Source organism: Chamaea fasciata, unplaced genomic scaffold (assembly GCF_029207755.1).
Source record: "Chamaea fasciata isolate MVZ Bird 193981 ecotype frontalis unplaced genomic scaffold, bChaFas1.0.hap1 SCAF_6, whole genome shotgun sequence".
In the NCBI taxonomy this organism is placed as follows: Eukaryota; Metazoa; Chordata; class Aves; order Passeriformes; family Sylviidae; genus Chamaea; species Chamaea fasciata.
The window spans coordinates 49,228,284-49,248,499 of NW_027094091.1; the positions used below are offsets into that span (position 1 = coordinate 49,228,284).

Sequence of the window (20,216 nt, forward strand, 5' to 3'; positions counted from 1 at the left end):
TGGGCTACGAAGCATTACTCTGACTGGGTAACCAAATGGTAAGAAAACCTGTATTTCTAATGCAGTGTGCACGAGTCTGTGCATGGTGTGACTGTGTCCACGTGTTCTGGGGAGTAGAGCCGGGGGAGCAGCAGGCCCATAGGGGACTCATTTAATTTTATGTAGGATATGCCCATGTCAGACTGGGCCAGCATGTGCTATGACAAGGCATTATGGAGGCAACAGCATAGCTAGAAAATATGCCCAAGAAAGGGGCTCACTGGGAAGGGGCTGAGACCCATTCAGAACATGCAGCTGCCAAGAAGGCTGAAAACACACTGCTTGGAGGGGAGTTGTAAGGGCTCATGTGGTTAGACCTTTATACTTTTCTGCAGAGCCCCTGCAATTGTATTATTTATTATTTTTTTTTCCAGGTTAGATCTGTGGCTCTTGCTGGCTTCTGGTGGTGCTCGTGAAATGTTAATCAGAGTGCAGTACACTGAGCAAAGGGAACAAAACTGACTGTTCTGCCCTGTAGCCAAAAAAAGAGAGAATGCCAGCAGATATTACCATGAATGGAGTCACAGAAGAATACTGACATGCTGTCCTGACTCAGTTTAGCATGTCTGTATTACAGCATGCTAATGCAGCCTGACAGGATGTCACGCTTCAAACTTGACAGCACATGGGGATTAGCCTGTGCCATTTTCCTCTCCCATTCAGTTGCAGAGTTGATCTATTCCTCCACAAATGTACCCATACTTGTCTCACAGCAGTCTAAAATGGCTCAGAGATGCCTGTTTCTGAGTCAGTGCAGCTTTTTCACCCCTTTCAACATCCCTTAACATCTTTTAGTAGAAAAATATGAACACCTCAGCAATAAGATTGAAAATCTTGTTTGAAGCCAAAACACTTTCTGAGTTATGATGTTACAACCTTGCAACACAGTAACTAGAGACGGAAATTATTTAGCTTTTCGTTTGTTGAAGTTTCTTTTTTGGATGATTTATTTGTTTTGTAATATTGAAGAGCCACCTACTAATGACTTTTTAAGACTGGCATCATTTACTGGCAATAAAACCCCAATAGCTGGAGCACTGCATTGAGGGCAATGGGGCAAGTCAGTATTCTAATGTGGTGCTTCTAGAGCCATGCTCTGGGAATTCTCTTCCTCTCACATTTAGGGATCAAGGTGATGCTGAAAAGCCTCCCTGAAGTGTTTGTACTAGCCAGGGAGCTAGTAAAATTTTGTTACTTCAAGGCAGGAGAAGGGCTGCTTACTTCTGTGGCCAGTTATTTTAGTTAATCCTCCACCCTGAAGACTCAGAGAAGCTGTGGTTGTATTCAAGAAGAGGAGGAGATAGCAAAAACCACTTTAACTGTCTCCATTTCCCCCCTCCCAACTAGTCTGTGAGAAACCAGTGGGAAAAGAGCATGCAGTCCAAGGTGGAAGGCAGCAGCAGATGCTCTCCATTACAGCAGTCAGGGCAAGAAAGAGATTTAGGCTATAGCTTGAAAATGTTGGTAGCAGAGTTATATGATTTGGTTGCTTCTGCCAATAAGCTTCTGAACTTGATTTTCCAGGAAGATCCCTGCTGCTCTCTGCTCTGATGACTATGTAGTGCTAAATAGATCTGGAAGGTGCAGAAGTGATACAATTCTTTCTGTGTTTCTTTCAGAAAATGGCATTCAAACCACTATTGCCACTACTGTTAAGCCAACCACTTCTGCAGTAACATCAAAAGCTGGTAAGACTTCCAATTTGCTGTTATCTGGTGTTCTGAAGATCCTGTTGTCTTTCTAGCTTTCAGCTTTTCCAACTTCTGGGAGCAATTAGGTGAATTATTTCATAGAGGATGATCATTGAGCAATGTATTTCTCTGAATCTCTTCTGAAACTCTGTTGCAAAGAAAGGATTGAAGTATCTTCATATGGAGACAGTTAATTTGAGCAAGCTACACTTTTTGTTTCAGGTGAAAAAGGTTCTCTGAGTTCCTATGCTCTCAAGGAGTGGTTCAAGTGAGATAAGAGATTAATAAACAACCAAACACTCCCAGTTCAAGAGGACTTAACAGAGAAAACCTGCTTCAGATGTTAAAAGCCTGTGATTCTGGTCTACATCTTTGACTTTTATGTTCAGTTTTCTTTATTGTGCAGCTTCGTTATGAAAATGCATGAAAAATAAATATTGACCATATTTTGATCATGTGAACTCCTTTATTAGTCTGAATATTGAAAACTGCTGCATCTAATAAGTTATACATGTGAGAGAAGAAAACATGGACACAGTATTCTATTTTTTGATTACTGGGGATACTAATGAGTCTGCTGAAAGCACTGAGATTATGAAGTATACACTAGAAATGCTAGTAATGGAGGAGGATAAAATGCAACTGTATTTCAATATGAGTGTATTGTGTTTGTTACAGCAGAAGATTTAGACCTATTCAAATTGTGTTGCAGTTCTTTTATGCACTTCTCAAAACCCCTGATGTTTATGTCTGTTCAAAAGACACTTCAGAAACACCCAACACCTCACAGTGAATTAACTCTTTGAAAGTTTCACTGAAATTTTTCTTGCAGCTTTTTGTCATGGAAGGAAAAGCGATGTTGGTATTTATGCTGCTATGAGAAAAGAATTAAAAAGCCAGTATGAGATTAAGGCAATTTGTGAGTGTGGAACAAGGAGGCCCATTCCTTGAGGCATTGCTGTTCTAGGTGAACAGTCAGAAAACTGAAAGCAGAGAAAGAAAGTATAAGTTATATTTCAAAAGTTCCAGTGTGAACATTGCATTTAGAAGTACTTAAGTCATATGAGAGAAACTCTCATGGGGTGTAATGATTTATTCCTATTCTTTCACAAATGCCATCCATTAAAATGCTAGAAGAGGTAGTATGTAGGGAGAGGTAGTAGTTGTCAGGTATTTAGCTGAGCCTCTGTAGCTGACAGTAGTACTTCCTGTTTACATTAGATCATGGAATTGAAAACTGGACTCTTAAACTGATTAGTTATGGAGTTTTTTAGTCCAGATTCCCTGGCTTTAATTTGGTAAATCCATTCCTTTGAGCAAATGCCAGGGATACATGGGACCTGCCGTACACCATTCAGGCACAGCAAGACAAGGTGATGTAAACCTTGTATTGCTCTAGTGATGTTTGGGCAACTCTGCTCCCATCTTTCCATACCAGCAGTGGCTGGGAAGGGATCCCTGCTGCTTGCAGGAGCCCTTTCCCCTCCCCTCAGCATCCAAGTCTCACTCCTCTTGAGGACAGAACTAGAAGTCACCTTACAAGGGGCACTGAGTTCACCCCAAGGAATATCATTTACTAGAGAATACTATTCATATCATCATCCACAATGTCCTAAGCTTTACTATACTCCAAAGAGGAGGGCCTGCTGGGTGCTCTTTTTCCCCCCGAAGTCTGGGTGCTGAGGAAGAAGGTCTGGGAAGGCTGGTCAATGAAGAAGACTCAAACATGTCTCAAGGTGGGCAAGGACAGGAAAAAATTGCCCAAAGTCTGGTAGAGTCTGTTCCCCTTCAGCTCTTTTCCTGTGATCTATAAGCTGTGTTCCCATGAGTTACACTTCTTTATGGAGATTTTACATCCCTCCTCCTACTAGGCAGGTATGCAGCAAAATGCTGCTCAGAGGGGCAGTCCAGCAGCACAGGGAACCCATCCATCCACACCAGGCTCTGTTCCCCTTGCTTCTTCCCTTGGAAGTCAAACCAAGCACTTCTGTTAACCCCCAAAGATCATGAGCTTCTCCTTTAGGGGCTGGCTGAAAAGTACAATTGCTACCTTTCAGTAGGCAATTGCAGATTGTTCACAGGCCAAACCTCCCCTCTGAAACCAACCATATGTACTTTGAATCCTCATTCAAAATGTGTGGGTAATAAAGCTCTGTGAGGGCCAACCTTTAAACAGAAATTCACTGCCTTGGTAAGAGAACAGGGCTAGAGGAATGTGATGTTTATTTAGGCATGATAAAATAAATCCATAATGATGTGGATGCCTTTCTTGCAATAGTGGAACCTGTGACTATGACAATTTCACAAACAACGACACTGGCAGCACCAGGGCTGACAACAGCAGTCAGAGCTACAACTGAAACCATCACAAGCAGTAAGTGAAAATCTCCAAGTTAATTGATGCTGTTCTAGTGGTCATTGAGTAAATTAGGCAGCAGTGCCTCTTGGTTTGGGAGTTTGTTTTACAGGGAGTGTACTCTTTGGTGAAACCTAACAGGTGTGTGCAGGAGCTTCCTTCTGGTCAGGCTTAAAAGAAGCTCCAAGCTACACCTCCCAGCTGCATTATCACTGGCTTGTCTGCAGTGGGATGACCCACCTGTGGGACAGGGAGTGGCTTCCCTGCAGTCAGTGGGGCCCTGCTGCTGTTGATCTTGAATTTCAATTAAATATCCTTTTGATAATTTAAAATTAGTCTGCAAGCAGGTCAGTAGGTGTGTTTTATGTGTGTTTACGAAACTGAGGCAATAAATTGAATGTCTTTCCTGTGTTAGGCCCCACGTCTTCTTCTTCGGCTAGTACTACATCACAAACAACACAAAGTACTACAAAACAACCACCAGCAGTGACTGCAGCAGCAAGTACAAGTCTCACCACAACAAACAGTAAGTGATGACTTCATTGAGCCATTTCTGAGTCATTCTATGCTACATTTCCATAAAACCCTGCAAAACAGTAAAAGGAGGTAAAAAGAATAGTTTGGTGGTTTGGGGAAGCAGAGCCATTCATCCTACCATATTAGATATCTTTAATGAAGCTTGCCCTGAAATCCTCTGTAAAAAATATTATACCTTTAGTTTGTAATGGAGGTGATCGGAAGCCACTACATAGGATGTTCATCTCCTTGTAAGTGGGAGAGATGTATTTGGAAGGGTTTAAATTTTTTACTTTCTTCTTTGTTTGTTTGGGTTTTTTTTCAATAAATGTAAAAAAAAAAATTATGTGGTCAGAGTGGTAATAAGCATAATAAGCATTGTGTTTCATATTATTGCAAATCATAGTGCTGAAAGAGAGGTGGTACTAATTACTCTGCATCAATCTAAGGATATATTTTTATTTCCCATAATTCTTCAGAATAACATGCGTTGGCCTGGAATATCAGATTGGATTTTAGAAAAAAAAAGTAATAATGAAAAGACCCACAAAACAAACAAACAAAAAACCCGATACAAACAAAAAAACCCACAAAACCTCCAAACAAAAGCCCAACCCAACAAAAAATCAAACGCACATATCCAGCAAGTATCTGGGTTAATTTTAAAAAGTATAATAACATTCCAAAGGAAGTCAGATAAACTTAAGATAAAATTCAGCCTCCCTTGTCTGTGATATGCACCATAAATGTTTGCTCCAGTCTTCTGATGAACAGAGCTTTGGAGCACTCAAATTTTTTTATTTGAATTGACTAAAAAAATAAATACTCCAGATATTTAACTCAGCAGTCAGTGGTACACCAATACACTCAGAATTGATGTTTAGAGCATGCTGAACTGTTACAAATTGTAAGAGTGTGACTTCTCTTCCCTTGGCTTATTTGTCTGAAAAGTACTCCTTTGAAGCAGTCTGCATGCTTTTTGGTGCAAATTTTCCTTTAAAGCCACCCCTCATGGACCCAAGCCTGCTAAGTTTCCTGGAGAACTATTCCCCTTTTGCTTCATGGTTTCATTTTCTACTGATGCAGCTTTCCCTCTGTGTGTTTTGTAAGGAGTGGTCTGATTCTCAGCCCAAAATCTTTGGGGTTTTGGCTTGGTTTTTAAATGCCACTGTCTACGAGTCACAGAAAACACACACCCTGGCCAATGCACAGCCTGCTCAAAGTGATACCAAAGGCCCCAAAAATCTCTTAAAACTTGCAGTTGTGGCACTGCAGGCCTGTCAGAAGCCCGCAGCATGGCACGTTGCACTACGGATGTAATTCCTGCTCCTTTCACTTTGGCAGAGGTTCCTGGCTTGTGGCTACCTGAGCAGCACAGCCACCTGGAACTAAACCTTGGTGATAGGTAGAGCTCCCGGCAGGGTAAGGAAAGCTAATGAGGAAAGGCATGCCTGCCAGTGCAGCTTAGCTCCAGCCACTGCCCTGAGCTGAAAAACTCGTGCTGGAGGTGTGATGGGACTGGGCAAGAAGCTTTCAGCAACGTGCTTCCTTTCCATTCTTCTTGCATTCTTTTCCCACCAGCTAGAGTTCAGTCCCTAGCTGCTTGAGTTGTGATTTGGTTTTAAAATTCATTATTTAAGCTAAGCCCTCCTCCGCCCCAAATTTGTGGTATTAGAAATGCTTGGTAAATTAACATAAAAGCAGGGGTTTGCTGCCTCTCAATCCCCTTCATAAGAAGGAAAACTGGTACAGCATGTCCAGGACATTGAAAATGCCCGGCATTAAAAAAATTTGTATCATCTTTTAATGCAAAACTAGTACTTAGAAATATCTGTATGTGAAACCCAATTTTAGTAGGTTTTTAAAGACAAAATTTTGGTCTACATTTCGAGAAAATCATAGCCTTGGCTTCAGCAGAAAGGAGTGGGACGAGGCACGAGGTGTTGGGACAAGACGTGGCACTGGGGCTTCTGTGTGTGTGACCAGCCTTGCAGAAAACCCTCAGATCCCTCGGCCACCCTTGGCCGCTGGAGACAGCCATGCCTGCGTTTCCACCGCAGCACGGGCACAGCAGAGTATCCCTGGCTTCGTTCCCTGCGTCCTCCCAGCCCGTGCCGCCACCCCCGGCTGCAGCGTCGGGCGGCGAGAGCTGCGCTCCCTGAAGCCAGCGCCGGCACAGCAGCACTCCTGCTCTCAAAACGGACAGGGGAGGAAAGCTGGCTGCATTCTCCTTCTTTTTCACTAGCACTCTTTTCTCCCCGTTTTTGCACTGGCTGTGTGAAACTGAGGCAGAAATTGGTGGTGCCTTTATTTCAAAATTTACTTCAGAATTTACTTTTGCTACACCTGATTTTTAATAAAAAAGCTCTGCTGTTTTGTAATGGAAGTCATCCCTTTCTTTGCTTCAGTCCCTTCTGAAAGCTTCAGCAAATGATTGCATTCACACAACCGAGATTTGACAGGGCTTCCTGTCTCTGCTGCAGTTTCTGTGGCTGCTGCCACCTTTTATTATAGGTTCAGGAAAAGCCCCCAGTGCTCCATACACTGAAATCTAGCAAACATCTTTGTCCTTTATTTTTTTCAAACTTCAGTGTTCTTTTCCTCTCACGCCACAAAAATAATCTCTCCTGCTTGCCTTCCTGCCTTGTTTATTGTATTAGAAGCCAATGTTAGACTGGTCTCCTTAGCTTTCTTATTTATCAATATAAGATGTCAAATCTAAGTGCTCACATTAATCAGTGACCTCACTTGTGCAGTTCAGGCCCTTAAAACAAGAATGTGTATGGTATCACACATTGCATCTACAATCAGGATTTCATTTCCTGGGACACTTGAAGTTATCAAAGAGAATAAGAAATGAAATGCCACAAAATTTTCTGTTCTTCCTCCCTTGGACATGGAGCAAGCATCTTACTTAAGATCAGTATTCAAGGTGTTATGTGACAAATAAGAGTAGATTTTTGACTGTTGTGTTTCTGAGTTATCTCATGCCACTTTCCGGAATGATTATGCATTATGGTGCAGTAGTGTATTAAATATTAAAATGCAACAAAGGGAAGCAGTGGAGGATTTTTTTTAAATCAAACTACTGGTAATTAAAAAATAAGTTTTGTTTCAGGAACACTACCAGAAAAGCATTCTTATAACAGGTACTGCTCAATTTTCCTCAGTTTGTTAGCACATGCTGTAGGTGAACACTGGGTATAATTGGCTGCTGAGATATTTTATGCAGAGAGAAGTTTTAAAATATGTATTTTAAAATACTTTGGGGTTTTGCTTACCAGAAAACATAAAGCTGCAGACAGCACATGCAATCAACTGTGGATGTAAACATTAAAACTGAGATCTGTTTGGTTACCTCCCTAGCCAATTTTCGTTCCTCTGAATGGGCAAAAATGTCATTGGAATTGCTACAATGGGATTTTTCAAAGCTTTTGTGCACTCATTAATGCAAATGGCTTTTCAGGCTACTGATTATGAGGGCAAGGCCTGTATGTGTGTTAGTGCTAAAAATACTAGCTCAAGCTTTAGTCTTCCATTTAAAAAAGCTTTTGTGCTGGTATTTTAATGTGGTTTGGGTGGAGTTCGTTTTACCCCTTAAAAGTGTTTCCTTGATTGATTTATTGGTCAGGAAAGGTTTCAACACACATAGAGATGTCTATATTCTTTGCAGAGTACAGATATATGCAGTGTATTTGTGGGTTACTTGAAGCATCTTGCAATGTCAAAACTAATTAGGTAGCAGCTTACTGTAAAGAAAATTTAAAGTACCGTCAGGAAATGCCAAAATGTATGTCAATTATACATAGGTAGAAAGTAGAGTAGAAAACTAAAATCAAGTGAGGATATGTGTTGAATTTCAGCTGGATAAAGAAAATGAAGGATTTTCAAAGCATAGCTAGTAAGGAAATTCCTGAAGCTCAGACAGCAGTTTTCAGGGCAGGTTCAGGTTCTCTGTTGTTGAATCTCCCTTTACCAAATACGTGTTAACACACTGCCATTTATCTTATCAAAATATCAGCAGGGAGAGCTGCATCACCACCAGAGTTCTGCTGCTGCAGCAATCACCCCCATTTGCCCAGCTATTTTACGCTCTGTACTGCTTTACCATTTTTATTCATAATCAGCTGTTGACAACGAACCCACGATCCGATGATGGGAGCGCTTTTGCAGCAGCCGCATCCGCCCTTGTGCGCCGTGTTGCTTTTCTGCGGGGCCAGGCCTCCCCCTGGCAGCGGGCAGGAATGCGCGCTGCAGCTGGCTGAGGCGAGGCGTGATGAATGACTGCAGCGATGTGTCAGCGGGGATGGCAGGGCTGAGTCACCGAGCCCGCGCTCAGTCCCCCGCCTGTCCCCGCAGCGAGGGCTTGCGCTGTCTCCTGCCGCCGAGACCGAATTAAAGCTCGCACAGAGAGACGAGTTACGGGATTTACCGAAAAGGCACGTCTCTAGCACGCGTTCCGTGCTGTCGAGTACGTGAGCGGTGGCTGGGTAGGGATGCTTCTGTTCCCACAGGCTTTTGGTGCAGAAGCTGTCTCATCTGCTGAATGTGCTGGTGGTAGAGCCTGTGCTGTGCATTAGGCGTGAGGCTTGGATGCTGCTTAAAAGCTGCTTCAGAGCCACAAGTCGGCAGAGAATTGGGTTGCTAGGATTTAATCTTGCAGTGGAATTAAGGGAGCCTTACCCGCCAGGTCGCGTCTTCCATCTTGGAAGCAGTGAAAACTGGCACACGGATTTTTGCCCTGCAGCACATCTACTTTGCCCCTTGACACAGGGCGCACTGAGCCTGTTCTGCAGTCTGGCAAAAAAAAAATGCAACAAGCTTTATGCCAAGCCCTAGATAAAGGTGTAAGTCATACCTGGTGCTAGCTGGGTCACTGGGAGAATCTCACCCAGGGAAAATTAAAAAAACAATGAAATGGAAATGCCAGCATCCCTCCCCTCCCAATCCCCTGCCAAGGCATATCCAGAGCACAGCCCGTGTTCCTGAGAACAATCTGTTCTCACAGCTCCCAAACACAAGAGGAGCACCCGAGGCTGGATTGCTGCCAGGACTGATAGGATGCGTGGAATGAGTGATCCCCATGGGAAAACAGCCCTCTGTGGGGTTACAGGGTAACTGGCTGCCTCACTCCTCCTCTCTCCCACACACCTGATTGTTTTGCAGTGTTCACAAAGCATATTTGTGTTTGAGTGTCCCTGCACTGTTATTCTGACTTACTTTTCATTTTCCCATGCAATCCTCTACTAACCTATGTCAAGGGGGCCACAAGATAGTTGCTGTTACTGCTACAAGCCTCTGCATCTTATAAGGATAGAGGGAGGCACCTCAGTTTGGGGGTTTTTTCAGTTTTTAAAAATCAGTCTCAGATTAAAATTCAACATATAAATTTTGAGTCTGGAGCCACAACAATAAGAATCAAATATCGAAAAAGTTTGCTTCTAAAGATTGATTTAAAGCTTCCATTAAGAGAATGTAAGAATTGTTAACATCCCCAGATCCTTGCACTATACCATAGTAAAAAATGAGGTAAAGAGGATTTTGCACTCCTCTCTACTGCAGGTAAGACTTGTGTATTGAAGGGGTACAATGCTGAAGTTTCTGAAGGAAGCTGACGTGAAATGCTGCTTCTCATCACTAGAATTCCAATGGAAGTTTTAGGCACTTCAGTTGTTTTGCATAATGTTCATGCCTCAACCTTGAGAGACATCATCCCTGGCTGCCCAGCTTCTCTCAGTTTCCAAAATTTTATGAATTCACCTGGCTCCAGTGGCCTCAGCTCACTCTTTCTTAGCCTATTGATTTTTGGAGCTTGCCTTTCTAAGGTGCTGCACTTAATGAACAAGAGGGAAAGGGAAAGGCCAAATTAAAGGTGTGTAGTTTTTAGCATAGGAAGCTTTGAGTTCTTTGAGAGGCCAAACTGGTAATCAGTTTCTAGATAAAGTGAGTGATGAAGCATTCCTCCAGATTTACATATTGCATGTATGTGATGTTGCTTGCTGACTGAAACGTCTTAAATTTGTTTTAGTTCCAGGTTTTAAAATTAATATGAAGAGACACTGAAAACAGTTTACAGCTCAGTCACCTCTCTGATTTGTATTGGACAGGAAGTATAAGGTTACTCTTGGGCACCTCTATGTTTCATTCAGTAGGCACTCTCTTGCCTGTTTTTCTTCTGAGGTTCGAGTATAGACATAGGAATTATGGGCAGTGCTGGCATATCTTAAATTATTTCTGGTCATTCAGTGACCTTCAGTTCCACGGGCTCAGGTCATGTCCTGCACCATTGTCTTGGCCTCACCTTAAGCTGCAAATCTTGTGAAACAATAGCCTTGATCTCCTGTTGACTGATTAAGAGGAGAAATAAGACAATTTATTTTTCATACATTAATATTCAGGTATATGTTGTTTCCTAGGCCTTAACGGCACAGAATGAAATAATTAACTCTTTGCTTAATTGCAACCCTTAAACTTTTTACAGTATCGCATTATGTGACAATTGTAACTGAAGCTTGATTGATTGATTTTAAAATGAAGGAAAATATAGAGGGCAGTAAGTTGAACTTCTTTCTTCTGCTCATGTTGCTCTTGGTGCAACACTCTAACTATTCTAGGGTCCAGATTCAGAGCTCTGGGTTGTCTGCTGGCGCAGCTATGAGGCTGTTTCTCTTGCTACGATGTGCTTTGAAGGTGCCTTAGCTATGCCAGGAGTAACAATTCCATAAGGATGGTTTGTTCCTTTAGGGGCAGTGACCAGAATATGTAGCGCTTTCTTACCTTAAGTCTTTTCTCTGATGGTCAGAGCATTTGTCTGAGGGATGGTCCAGGATCTAAGACAATGCCTGTGCAGGTGCCTCTTACCTGAACATCTCTCTCATTTCCAGCTACACAAGCAAATGGAACACAATTGGCACAAAATGAGAATTTGAGTGCTGCACCTACTTCAGGACTGTCTTTTTCTTCTACGGTCTCTCCAGAAAGAAACACTCCTCCTTCTGGAACCTCAGGTAAGTCTTGAAAACATACACTTTCTTTTTCTATACAAGCAGGTAAAAGGATGCAAATAATTTTGAGTCTTTTCTTCATTTGCCGTGCATTGTTCTGGAATGAGGACCACATCTTATTCATGCAGAGTACACTGTGTCCATGTCATCTAGCCCTGAAGTTATGTTGAGTGATGGGTGAACTTCCAAACATTCAGTTGAGATACATGGTGTCATTACAGGAGGATATAAATTACAAGTGATAATAGTAATCTTCACACATGCTGTGTGAGGTAATTGTGTAGCATTGACTGTCAGAGGAGGTCATCAAGATAAATTCCCTGGCTGCAAAGCAGAGGAGACAAAGGAGAAAACAGCTATAATTTTGGCAGTTATTAAAAAATCTGGAGAGAAATTCAATGCACATTACCAATTAAATGATGTTGTTCAAAGTACAACATGGTTGCATGCAAGGTCAAAAATACTTTAATTCTTCCCAGCTCCAGTCTAGTTTTATTGTTTTCCTGGGTGTGTTTTGGTATATGCATTCTCTAAGAAACACTGTGGTGAATGCAGATGCCAGGTCATGTGCATGATCATTTGTTATGCTTCTAGCTGGCTTTACTTTCCTAGGTTTTGAAGAACCACTTATTCAGGTTTCCTTAAGATCTCTTGGGCCTTCACTTCATTTAGTACTAACTCTTAGCTACATGTGTGTAAATCCAACAAGGACACTGTCTTTGTTTGCATATCCCTATTATTAATAGTAATGTTTAACATCCCCCAAGGGGTACAAGACTCTTTATGCAACCCCTGGATTGTGTTTGTGGGAGATAAGCACGTGTGTGTACTGTAATTTTTCCTCATAAAGGATAGGATTGGATATAAAACTGGAGCAATATCATATGCTCACTATGCACTGAAATGCTTAGAAGCATGCAAAAAAGATTATAAGCATTTTAAGGAAGTTAAAGTCAACTCAAGGCCACTGACTCAGAGAGAAGTCTTTGCAATGATTTCAATAAGCCCATTCCCCATAATGTATATACTGTGACCTGTGGTTACTTGACTTTCCTGTAAGGTTTCTTGTCTTTTGGCAAATATAGGCATAGTACAGAAACCTCACCACTGCTATACTTCAATCATTTTTACTTCAACATTTTTAATTAAAGGGTCTCTCACTCAGGTAAATTCTCCAGGTTAATATTCAATTGTAATGCATATCTGACTATGCATCATGTGTATTGAATTACCTACTATGCTGTGTATACAGTTACATTTTTACACTTAAGATTTGTCAAGAAAGTTTTACAACCTTCCTGGGGTCTGGTTGTAAAAGTCACCATCTTACTCAGCTTACTTTGCTGTAAAACCAGTAAATCTTCTTGAGCTCCGAGACTACCCAAGATGCCAGAACTATAATTGCCTGGCCAAGACAGAAAGAACCCGTCTATCCAGGGGCAGTCAGTCTAGGTATCATTGGCATAGCCAGTGCTCTGAGTTCCCATAAAACCGCCATTTCAGAATCACTTCTGCCTGTACCATTTCCACACTATCACCTTTCCTGTCTCCTCACAGCACCAGCTCCTTGCTTCTTTCTTGAAGCTTGTATATACAAGAAATCCTCTTTCTCACCCTGATGTGGTAGGTAGCCTATCCCAAATGGTTAAGCCTTAGACCACCCTTGCTCACTTATTCTCTGTGTGTGCTAAAAAAGAAAAAATGTCTTGGTTCCTTCTGAACAGATTTCTTCTCCTCTGTGCAATTGCTCAGGCCCAGGGGAAGCCATATGCTGCACCCTAATAATTTTAAGGCAATGCAAGTGTGAAACCAGTTCTTTCATCCTGTGCTGAGACTAGAGGAAATGCCACCTCTCACACTGCCATTAGATTATTTATTTCTAGTTCTCCAGAATTTCACATTCAGGGGCTGAATGCCTTTTGTTCACCAGAGCAGGGGCTGGTGTGTGCCAAGGCTGCAGCCCTTGGGGGATACAATAGCTTGCAAGCTGGAGGTGTCTGAGCCACGTCTTCTGCGTGGGAGCTCAGAGGAAGACAAATTAATGTGAAATGGATCCAAACCAGAACATTTCTATTTGGTATGCCCAACCAAAATAATCCAGCTGGCTAAATATGTTTAGTTTTGAGACCATTTTCCATTTTTTTTTAAAAAAAAGCCATTTTGGTGAAAGCTTCCTTTCTTGATGCAGAAAAAGAAGAAAGCACATTTTCGCAGAGAAATTTCCAATCAGCCATATCAAAAGATCAGGGTGTGGGAGGAGTGCTACAGAGAGCTGGAGAGTGACTGAGATGAGTGGGGGAGCCTGGGAAAGAATGTGTAGGAACATCGGAGAACAGTATTGCTGTATTAAAGGAGAGTGAAAGCACAGTCACAGAGGAGGTGCTGCATAGTTCTCACCCAGGCTAGAGGAGGCAATGAAGACTGTTTTTAGCAAAGAGAGCAACCTGCATGCGTGCTGTTGGCACATGCACTTCTCTAACTTTGGCTGTCATGTAGAACATACCTCCCACTCCTTCTCCGCCTCCACAGAGGATTGCTTGCTAATATTTAATTTTCTCCTTTTGTTTAATTAATGAAAATTGGAGATTAGAGTCTAAATACATCTGAGAAACTGCAAGTATTGTGGCTTTTTATTCTGTGATCTAAACAACGAAAAAACCATAAAGCAGTATGAGCTTAAGTTCACCCAGCAGGGTGGTAAGATTAAATGATCTATTATAATAAACTGTCAGATGAATCAACCTGCTTCATCTATTGATATCTTTATTGCACTCCTCCAATTATAAATCCTACTCACTTGATTCACAGGACGCATCTCCCTAAGAAAATTTTTTATGAGTAAGACTAGTAGGGTTTGACTCTTTCTGTACACAAACTGCAGGAACTCTGGATAGTGATATTAGATAAAAATTACCCACTGTATCTTCAGCTCCTTCACAAAGAGAGAGGCACAAAACCAGAAGTTTGTGGGAGATGGAAAACATAGCAAAGCCTCAGTTAACACTATTACAGGTCTATGGTGTGGTCAGGCCAAGAAAGGCTTTTTCAAGTTTTTAATTTTGCTTTGATTTATATTGTGGTATACCCCCTCTGAGTAATCAGCCAAATGTATTCGTTTGTTTTGCCAGTGAACACAGTTGGATGTGGCTGCACTCCAAAAACCAGAAGTAGCAAACTGCAGGGTATCCAGGCTGCTTAGGTAGCGGCTGTTGGAGAACGGAGTGGGGAGAGTTTAGTTATTGGTCTCTTTCTCCATCTGTCGAGCTTCTCATCAGTGCTGAACCGACTCAGGCAGGCAATTTCAAATCAAACCATGGTCATGAGCCAAATTTTTTATCCTTGTCCTCCTTACTGCACAAGGAGGAACACAGCACAGCCAGTGTTGCACACCTTACTTTCATGATGAATCTGGAAATCTTCCCAGATTATTTATGCAGAGCATCTTGCTTGCAGCCCCAAAGGAGGTAGCAAGCTCTGTACAGGCAGCTAGAGCAACTACAGTAACTGTTACCAAGCGAAATGCTGGTTTTCCTTCTGTCCTCTTTCTGGAGAGCAGCAGCCTGTGAGCCTGCACCAGAAAGGGCACTGGATGGTTATTTAGAAAACACAAACTGAAAGCACCTGCTGAATCACTCTGATAAGCACAGCTTTGTTTGCGTGGCAGGACTGAGTGATCTCTGAACAGAGGGTGAACCGGTGCCTTGCTTGCATTCTGGAGATGGGGAGAGAGGAAGGCATGAGATTTTTCCAATTTAATTTTTCATGCTCCAGCAAAACCTGGGTGAGATACCTTCTGGAAAGATGCTGGTAGTTTTATTTTGTGTAGGTGTGTGCAGTTGTTAAAAAATAACAGAGGCCCAGAAAGAGAGGGCAGGTGGCTGCTGTCATGTTTCCTCCCTGGGATGATTTCTGCTGTCTGGGTTTATTGAATAGGCAAGGCCTGACCAGGACAGCTGCATGGCTTTTGGTTGTCCCAGTGGGTACTGAAGCACATATCCCCCAGCCTTTCCTGTTTGCAGAGACTTATATCACCTGTGTTTATGTCACCTGCATTCCAGTTTGAAAAGCCATTTAGTCTTTGAGGTGAACTTGAGTATCAGTCCTGGGCTTCAAACGCTTTTTCTATTTATTTATTTATTTATTTTAATTTGAGCCAAGATGCTTCTACTTGTTTGTAAAAGTGAATGTAAAGGAAAATGTTCAATTATGTTATAATATTGGAGCTCATTCAAAGGAAAGTTCCACAGACTTGAGAGACAATGTTCAAAGTGACTTCTTAGAGAAGTGACCTGTGTGTAAGACTTGACAAAGTCTTCTGCCTTTCTTTGAGAATATGAACACACGGGGCCTTACAGTTTGCTAGTTTGCCCACACACTGTGTGATCACATCGTATTTTTATCATGGCATCCCACACCTTATAGGCTGAAGGCAGTATTCTGGTAATAAGCAATCATATCATATTTGGATGTTTCCTTAATGCCAGGTGTGTGTCCTCCTGCATTCTGTACTGTGTTGTTCCTTTGACAAGTGATTTATTAACTTCCTGAAGGCTTTTGCTTGCTTTTGTTGATAATGTTGCCCAAACATGCTATAAACATTGCCTAATGATTCATCACAGAGATCCTCTTAGAGCACAGTGATACTGCTGTTTGCAGAAGGATTGATGAGATGACGAAAAGCTTAGGAAAACAGTCTCCTCTGCATTCTAGGAAGCCAGGGTGAGGTAACTGTATACATTCAGGATACTTAGCATTGCAAATATTTAATATGTTCAAGAAGAACTCTTTCTGTTGACTTTTAACTACTTAGCTTTTCAGCCTAAACATACTTTTCATGGAAGTTTGTGATTAAAATGCAGTTTAAGTTTTGTCACATGTACCATTAGCAAAAGCAGTTATTTGCACCCCAGTGGCTGAAGTGATCCATGGTTTTAATTGTGTGTAGAGAGAAGTAAAAACAAGAGCAGTATTCTGGTTTTCAAATAGTATGTTCACAGCAATAGAACAGTGTGTGTTACAGCTCTGCTGGCAGGAGCTGTCTTGTGCAAAGCACCAGCCCACAGCACAGAAAGTGTAGTGAGGGTAAAAGAGTGGATTTGTGCTCCCCGGGGAAACTGGTTTAGAGGAGCACTGCAACCTGGGCAGTCAGGGGGCAGGCTTAGGAATTACAGCTGAAGGAATTACAGCTGCCTTCATGATGTTGCCTCTCTGATACCCCAACCTGGCACAGCTGGGACACAGAGGACACAGCCACTCTAATTTCCAAGCCTGCCACAGTCTAGACATGCGGGAACAGCACCATGCTAACAAAAAAAAATATGTTGTGCACCAAAAACCTGTGAAGTAGCTCGGGGAAGCTGACAGCAGAGCCAGTAAGCATTGTGCCCAGTGCTCTGTAAGGTCAATTTTTTTCCTCATTACCAGTGCCTCTTGCTTTTGTTGTTTGGCAGTCTGCTAGCCAAAAGCACCAAGACAATAAACAAAGATTTCTTTTTTAAGGGTTTTGTGACTCTTGAAGACGTGTCTCAATTAGTTTCTTTTATTAAAACTCTTACTTGTCAGTTAAATGTCAACTATTCACTCCCAGGCACTTTTTCAGTTTTGGAAAAAGTTTTTAAGGAATGTATCAATTAATTCAGGATTTTCTTCTCTTTAGTAGAGTAACAACCTAGCGTAGGCTGGGCTTTGGATTCTACTCCCATCTATAAGGGATGGCTGGACACTTTCACCGCTTAGACTTTCTGGGCTTGGGAACAGTGTTAGCATGTCACTTCTGAGGCAGCACTTTTTGTGGGGGTTAATGAGCATGTTCCTAGACTCTGCCAGTTTGCATGATGCGAAGACACTGGACATCTAAAACAGATGCTAACAAAACTGTTCTTTCTGTTTTATTGCAGGCCTTCCCATGATCTCTCCAACAAATTCAACAAGTAAGAGCTGTAGAAAAGGTTGCTCTATGCACACTGATGAAAAAGGCTGGTGTGGGATGGGAGAAGGACAGCCTGAGGAAAGGAAATGTTCAGGGAGCAAGAAGGATCTGGGGAACAATGTACCTGAAACAGAGTACAGAGCAGTGGAAGAATGATGTTCAGCTTGTAGCACTGAGTAATTTTGCTGTGATTTCAACTGAATACCATGTTGGATTAGCAGATACTGGAAAGAAAACAGGGTGGGACCACAGAAAAAATCAGGCCTGGCATATTACGTGATGCAATGGGAAGCTGTTATAAATAGAGTGTTTACCAAGGAGCTCGTTCTTGTCAGTGGCTCTTGTTCCTCATCCTGTAGTGAGAAGCAGCAAGTCCCAGAGTAATGCAAGTTTCCTGTGCTGATGAACCTGTATTGTCCTATTTTCCTTTCTCTGGGCTTATCAGGAAACAGTCTCTTCTGTACTGTCCCTGCAGCTCTTTCTGGTGCTGCCTGCAAAATCTTGGTCCTCCTGCTACCATGGTGGATGTATTTCTCCAATTCATTTTTATTCTGGTCCCAGATTATTCCATAACTGGAAAATACCTTCCAGATCCAGACAAACTAGGCAGGAGGGGCTGACTTGTAAGAAACTTTAATGAAAGAAGTGGGGAAATGAGCTTAAGGTTTTAGTTCCTTACTCTGTTTTATTCGGTAATGTTTCTTTTCAGCTGTCATATTTCTTATTGATGGCCACAAGTAGGTAAAATGCTAACCTATGGATTTTTCTTTCTTTCATTACTCACATCTTGGTCAATTAACATATAACCAGGAAAAACAAAAAACAATGGATTTCAGTCCTCAGTTTTTCTCCTGAGGAGAGACACACATCTCCTGCACTAGTGCAGGGATACGCATTCCTGTTTTTCAGTGCAGTTTGTTTCTGTTGACGTTTCCAGTCAGTATCCAGGGTAACTCACTGGTGTGATAATTGCCTGCTTGCCCTGTATATCATGTAGTATACCAGATAAGGTAACAAAAAGGCAGTAATATTTCCTTGGGAAATTTGAAGCAATCACATGGAATTAAGAATGCATGGGAATTATTTTAGTCACTTGATGATGGCTCAGTTTCCAGCCTTACGTTATCACCCCTCAGCAGACAGGCAGCAAGGGAAAGAGAACTTCTGCTTTAAAGAAACAGTGATTTTTCAGAGATAAAGTCTTGGACAATGATTGTTTCCTGTACTATAGCATCAGAATGTCTCAGCTATGACTGTATTGTTTAGGCACCACACAAGCACCTAGTAAGTGCGAATTTTTCTCCAAAAGGCTTCTGTCTGTGTCCAGACAAATGAGGGTAGAAGGGGAAGGGGGAAAGAAAACAACCACTAAAACATTTTTTTATAATGGACATGAGTTTAAAATCAGTTTTGCTGATTTTAAAGGAAGAGGAATTTCTACATGGTTGGGACAAACAAACCTTGTTTGTTTTTGTAACTCCATGGATTTGAGTTACAAGTACTGCCTACATAAAAGTTTCTGTAAAAATAGGGATGTGTCTTTCAGAGACTTAGTAGAACAAAATTGCATTCTAGACCTGAAAATGGCCAAAGGACATCGGTTTTAATGACTTGATTAATTTCATAGCTTCCACTCTACAATTTGAGCCCTCTCCTGTTCTTGGGAAGAGGAACCATGCAATCCTATAGGTGTGGATTGTGAGTAGGTACCTGACCAACAAAACCTCAGTGGCTGCCACCCCATGTTCTCACTACTTATATATGGAACTATAACCTCTTCTAGGACCCTTTTTTAACAGATCACCTTTCCCAGACACCTTTGTTTGAGAGCCACTTCTGATGTTTAGGCAGGCAATGGAAATGCATGACCTTGCATCACATCTGTCCAGCCAGTCAGCTCCTTCAGTAGCAGTGAGCACTTGTCTACTCAAGCCTTCATCCAATATGGAACCCAATCCCATGTGCTATATAATGTATCTGGGGAAATGCCAATGTTTGCATTTTCTGTTTCCTCTCTGGAAGTTCAGTGATTGTTTTTCATAGGCTGTATGCAGCAAGGTAATAATATTTTGCGTTGTTGTTACCTGACTCAAATTCTGATTAGCACCTGAAGGTAGAAATGCATTCCTTTAAACCCAGCCCTAAAAAATGTCCCAGAGGCTCACAACATTGCTCTCTCCAAATGGGGCAGAGAGCAGGCACATTCCTCCATAACAGCACTCAAGAAACTTGCTCTCTACTAATATTGCATCTCTTCGGACTTCTTCATCTACTATTAGCACTATTTTTTTTTTCTTTTTAATTAGCAGTGAAATATTTTGGTCTTTCTTCTCTTGGAGACAGGTCTAATTTTCACCCTCTTTCTTGTTTATTTACTTGTTAAAAATTCTCTTGTAAGTACCTCTTGAAGAGTCCCACAACCTCCTAAAAGTGAAAAAGTTTGTAGCTCATAACGTGCAAGTGGACAAGCAGAGGATCCTAGGGAAATCTGCACCTATACAAAGTGCATGTTTCTTTAGGCCACACTAGATAAACTTTTCCACCCCTCTTGCCAAGTTATCCAAGTATTATTGAGAAGAAATATAGATGTGAAGCACCAAGTGAAGCTCCAGAACTGGGGACACAGTAGTTGTTTTGGGAGGGTAGTTTTTCAGAGGGAGTTATTTGACAAATTCTGGCAA

At 41.8% G+C, this 20,216-nt stretch overlaps 1 protein-coding gene across 2 annotated transcripts in view; it reads left to right on the forward strand.

Annotated features, from left to right (window-relative positions):
* The window catches only part of EMCN (endomucin), a 53,626-nt gene that overhangs the window by 15,419 nt on the left and 17,991 nt on the right, over positions 1 to 20,216 (forward strand). For both annotated transcript variants that reach the window (XM_066186312.1, XM_066186311.1), the window contains exons 2-6: positions 1,659 to 1,727; positions 4,009 to 4,104; positions 4,502 to 4,612; positions 11,487 to 11,609; positions 17,504 to 17,536. In XM_066186312.1, coding sequence (XP_066042409.1) covers positions 4,023 to 4,104; positions 4,502 to 4,612; positions 11,487 to 11,609; positions 17,504 to 17,536 — 349 coding nt within the window. In that variant the 5' untranslated portion in view covers positions 1,659 to 1,727; positions 4,009 to 4,022. The remainder of the gene's footprint in view (positions 1 to 1,658; positions 1,728 to 4,008; positions 4,105 to 4,501; positions 4,613 to 11,486; positions 11,610 to 17,503; positions 17,537 to 20,216) is intronic.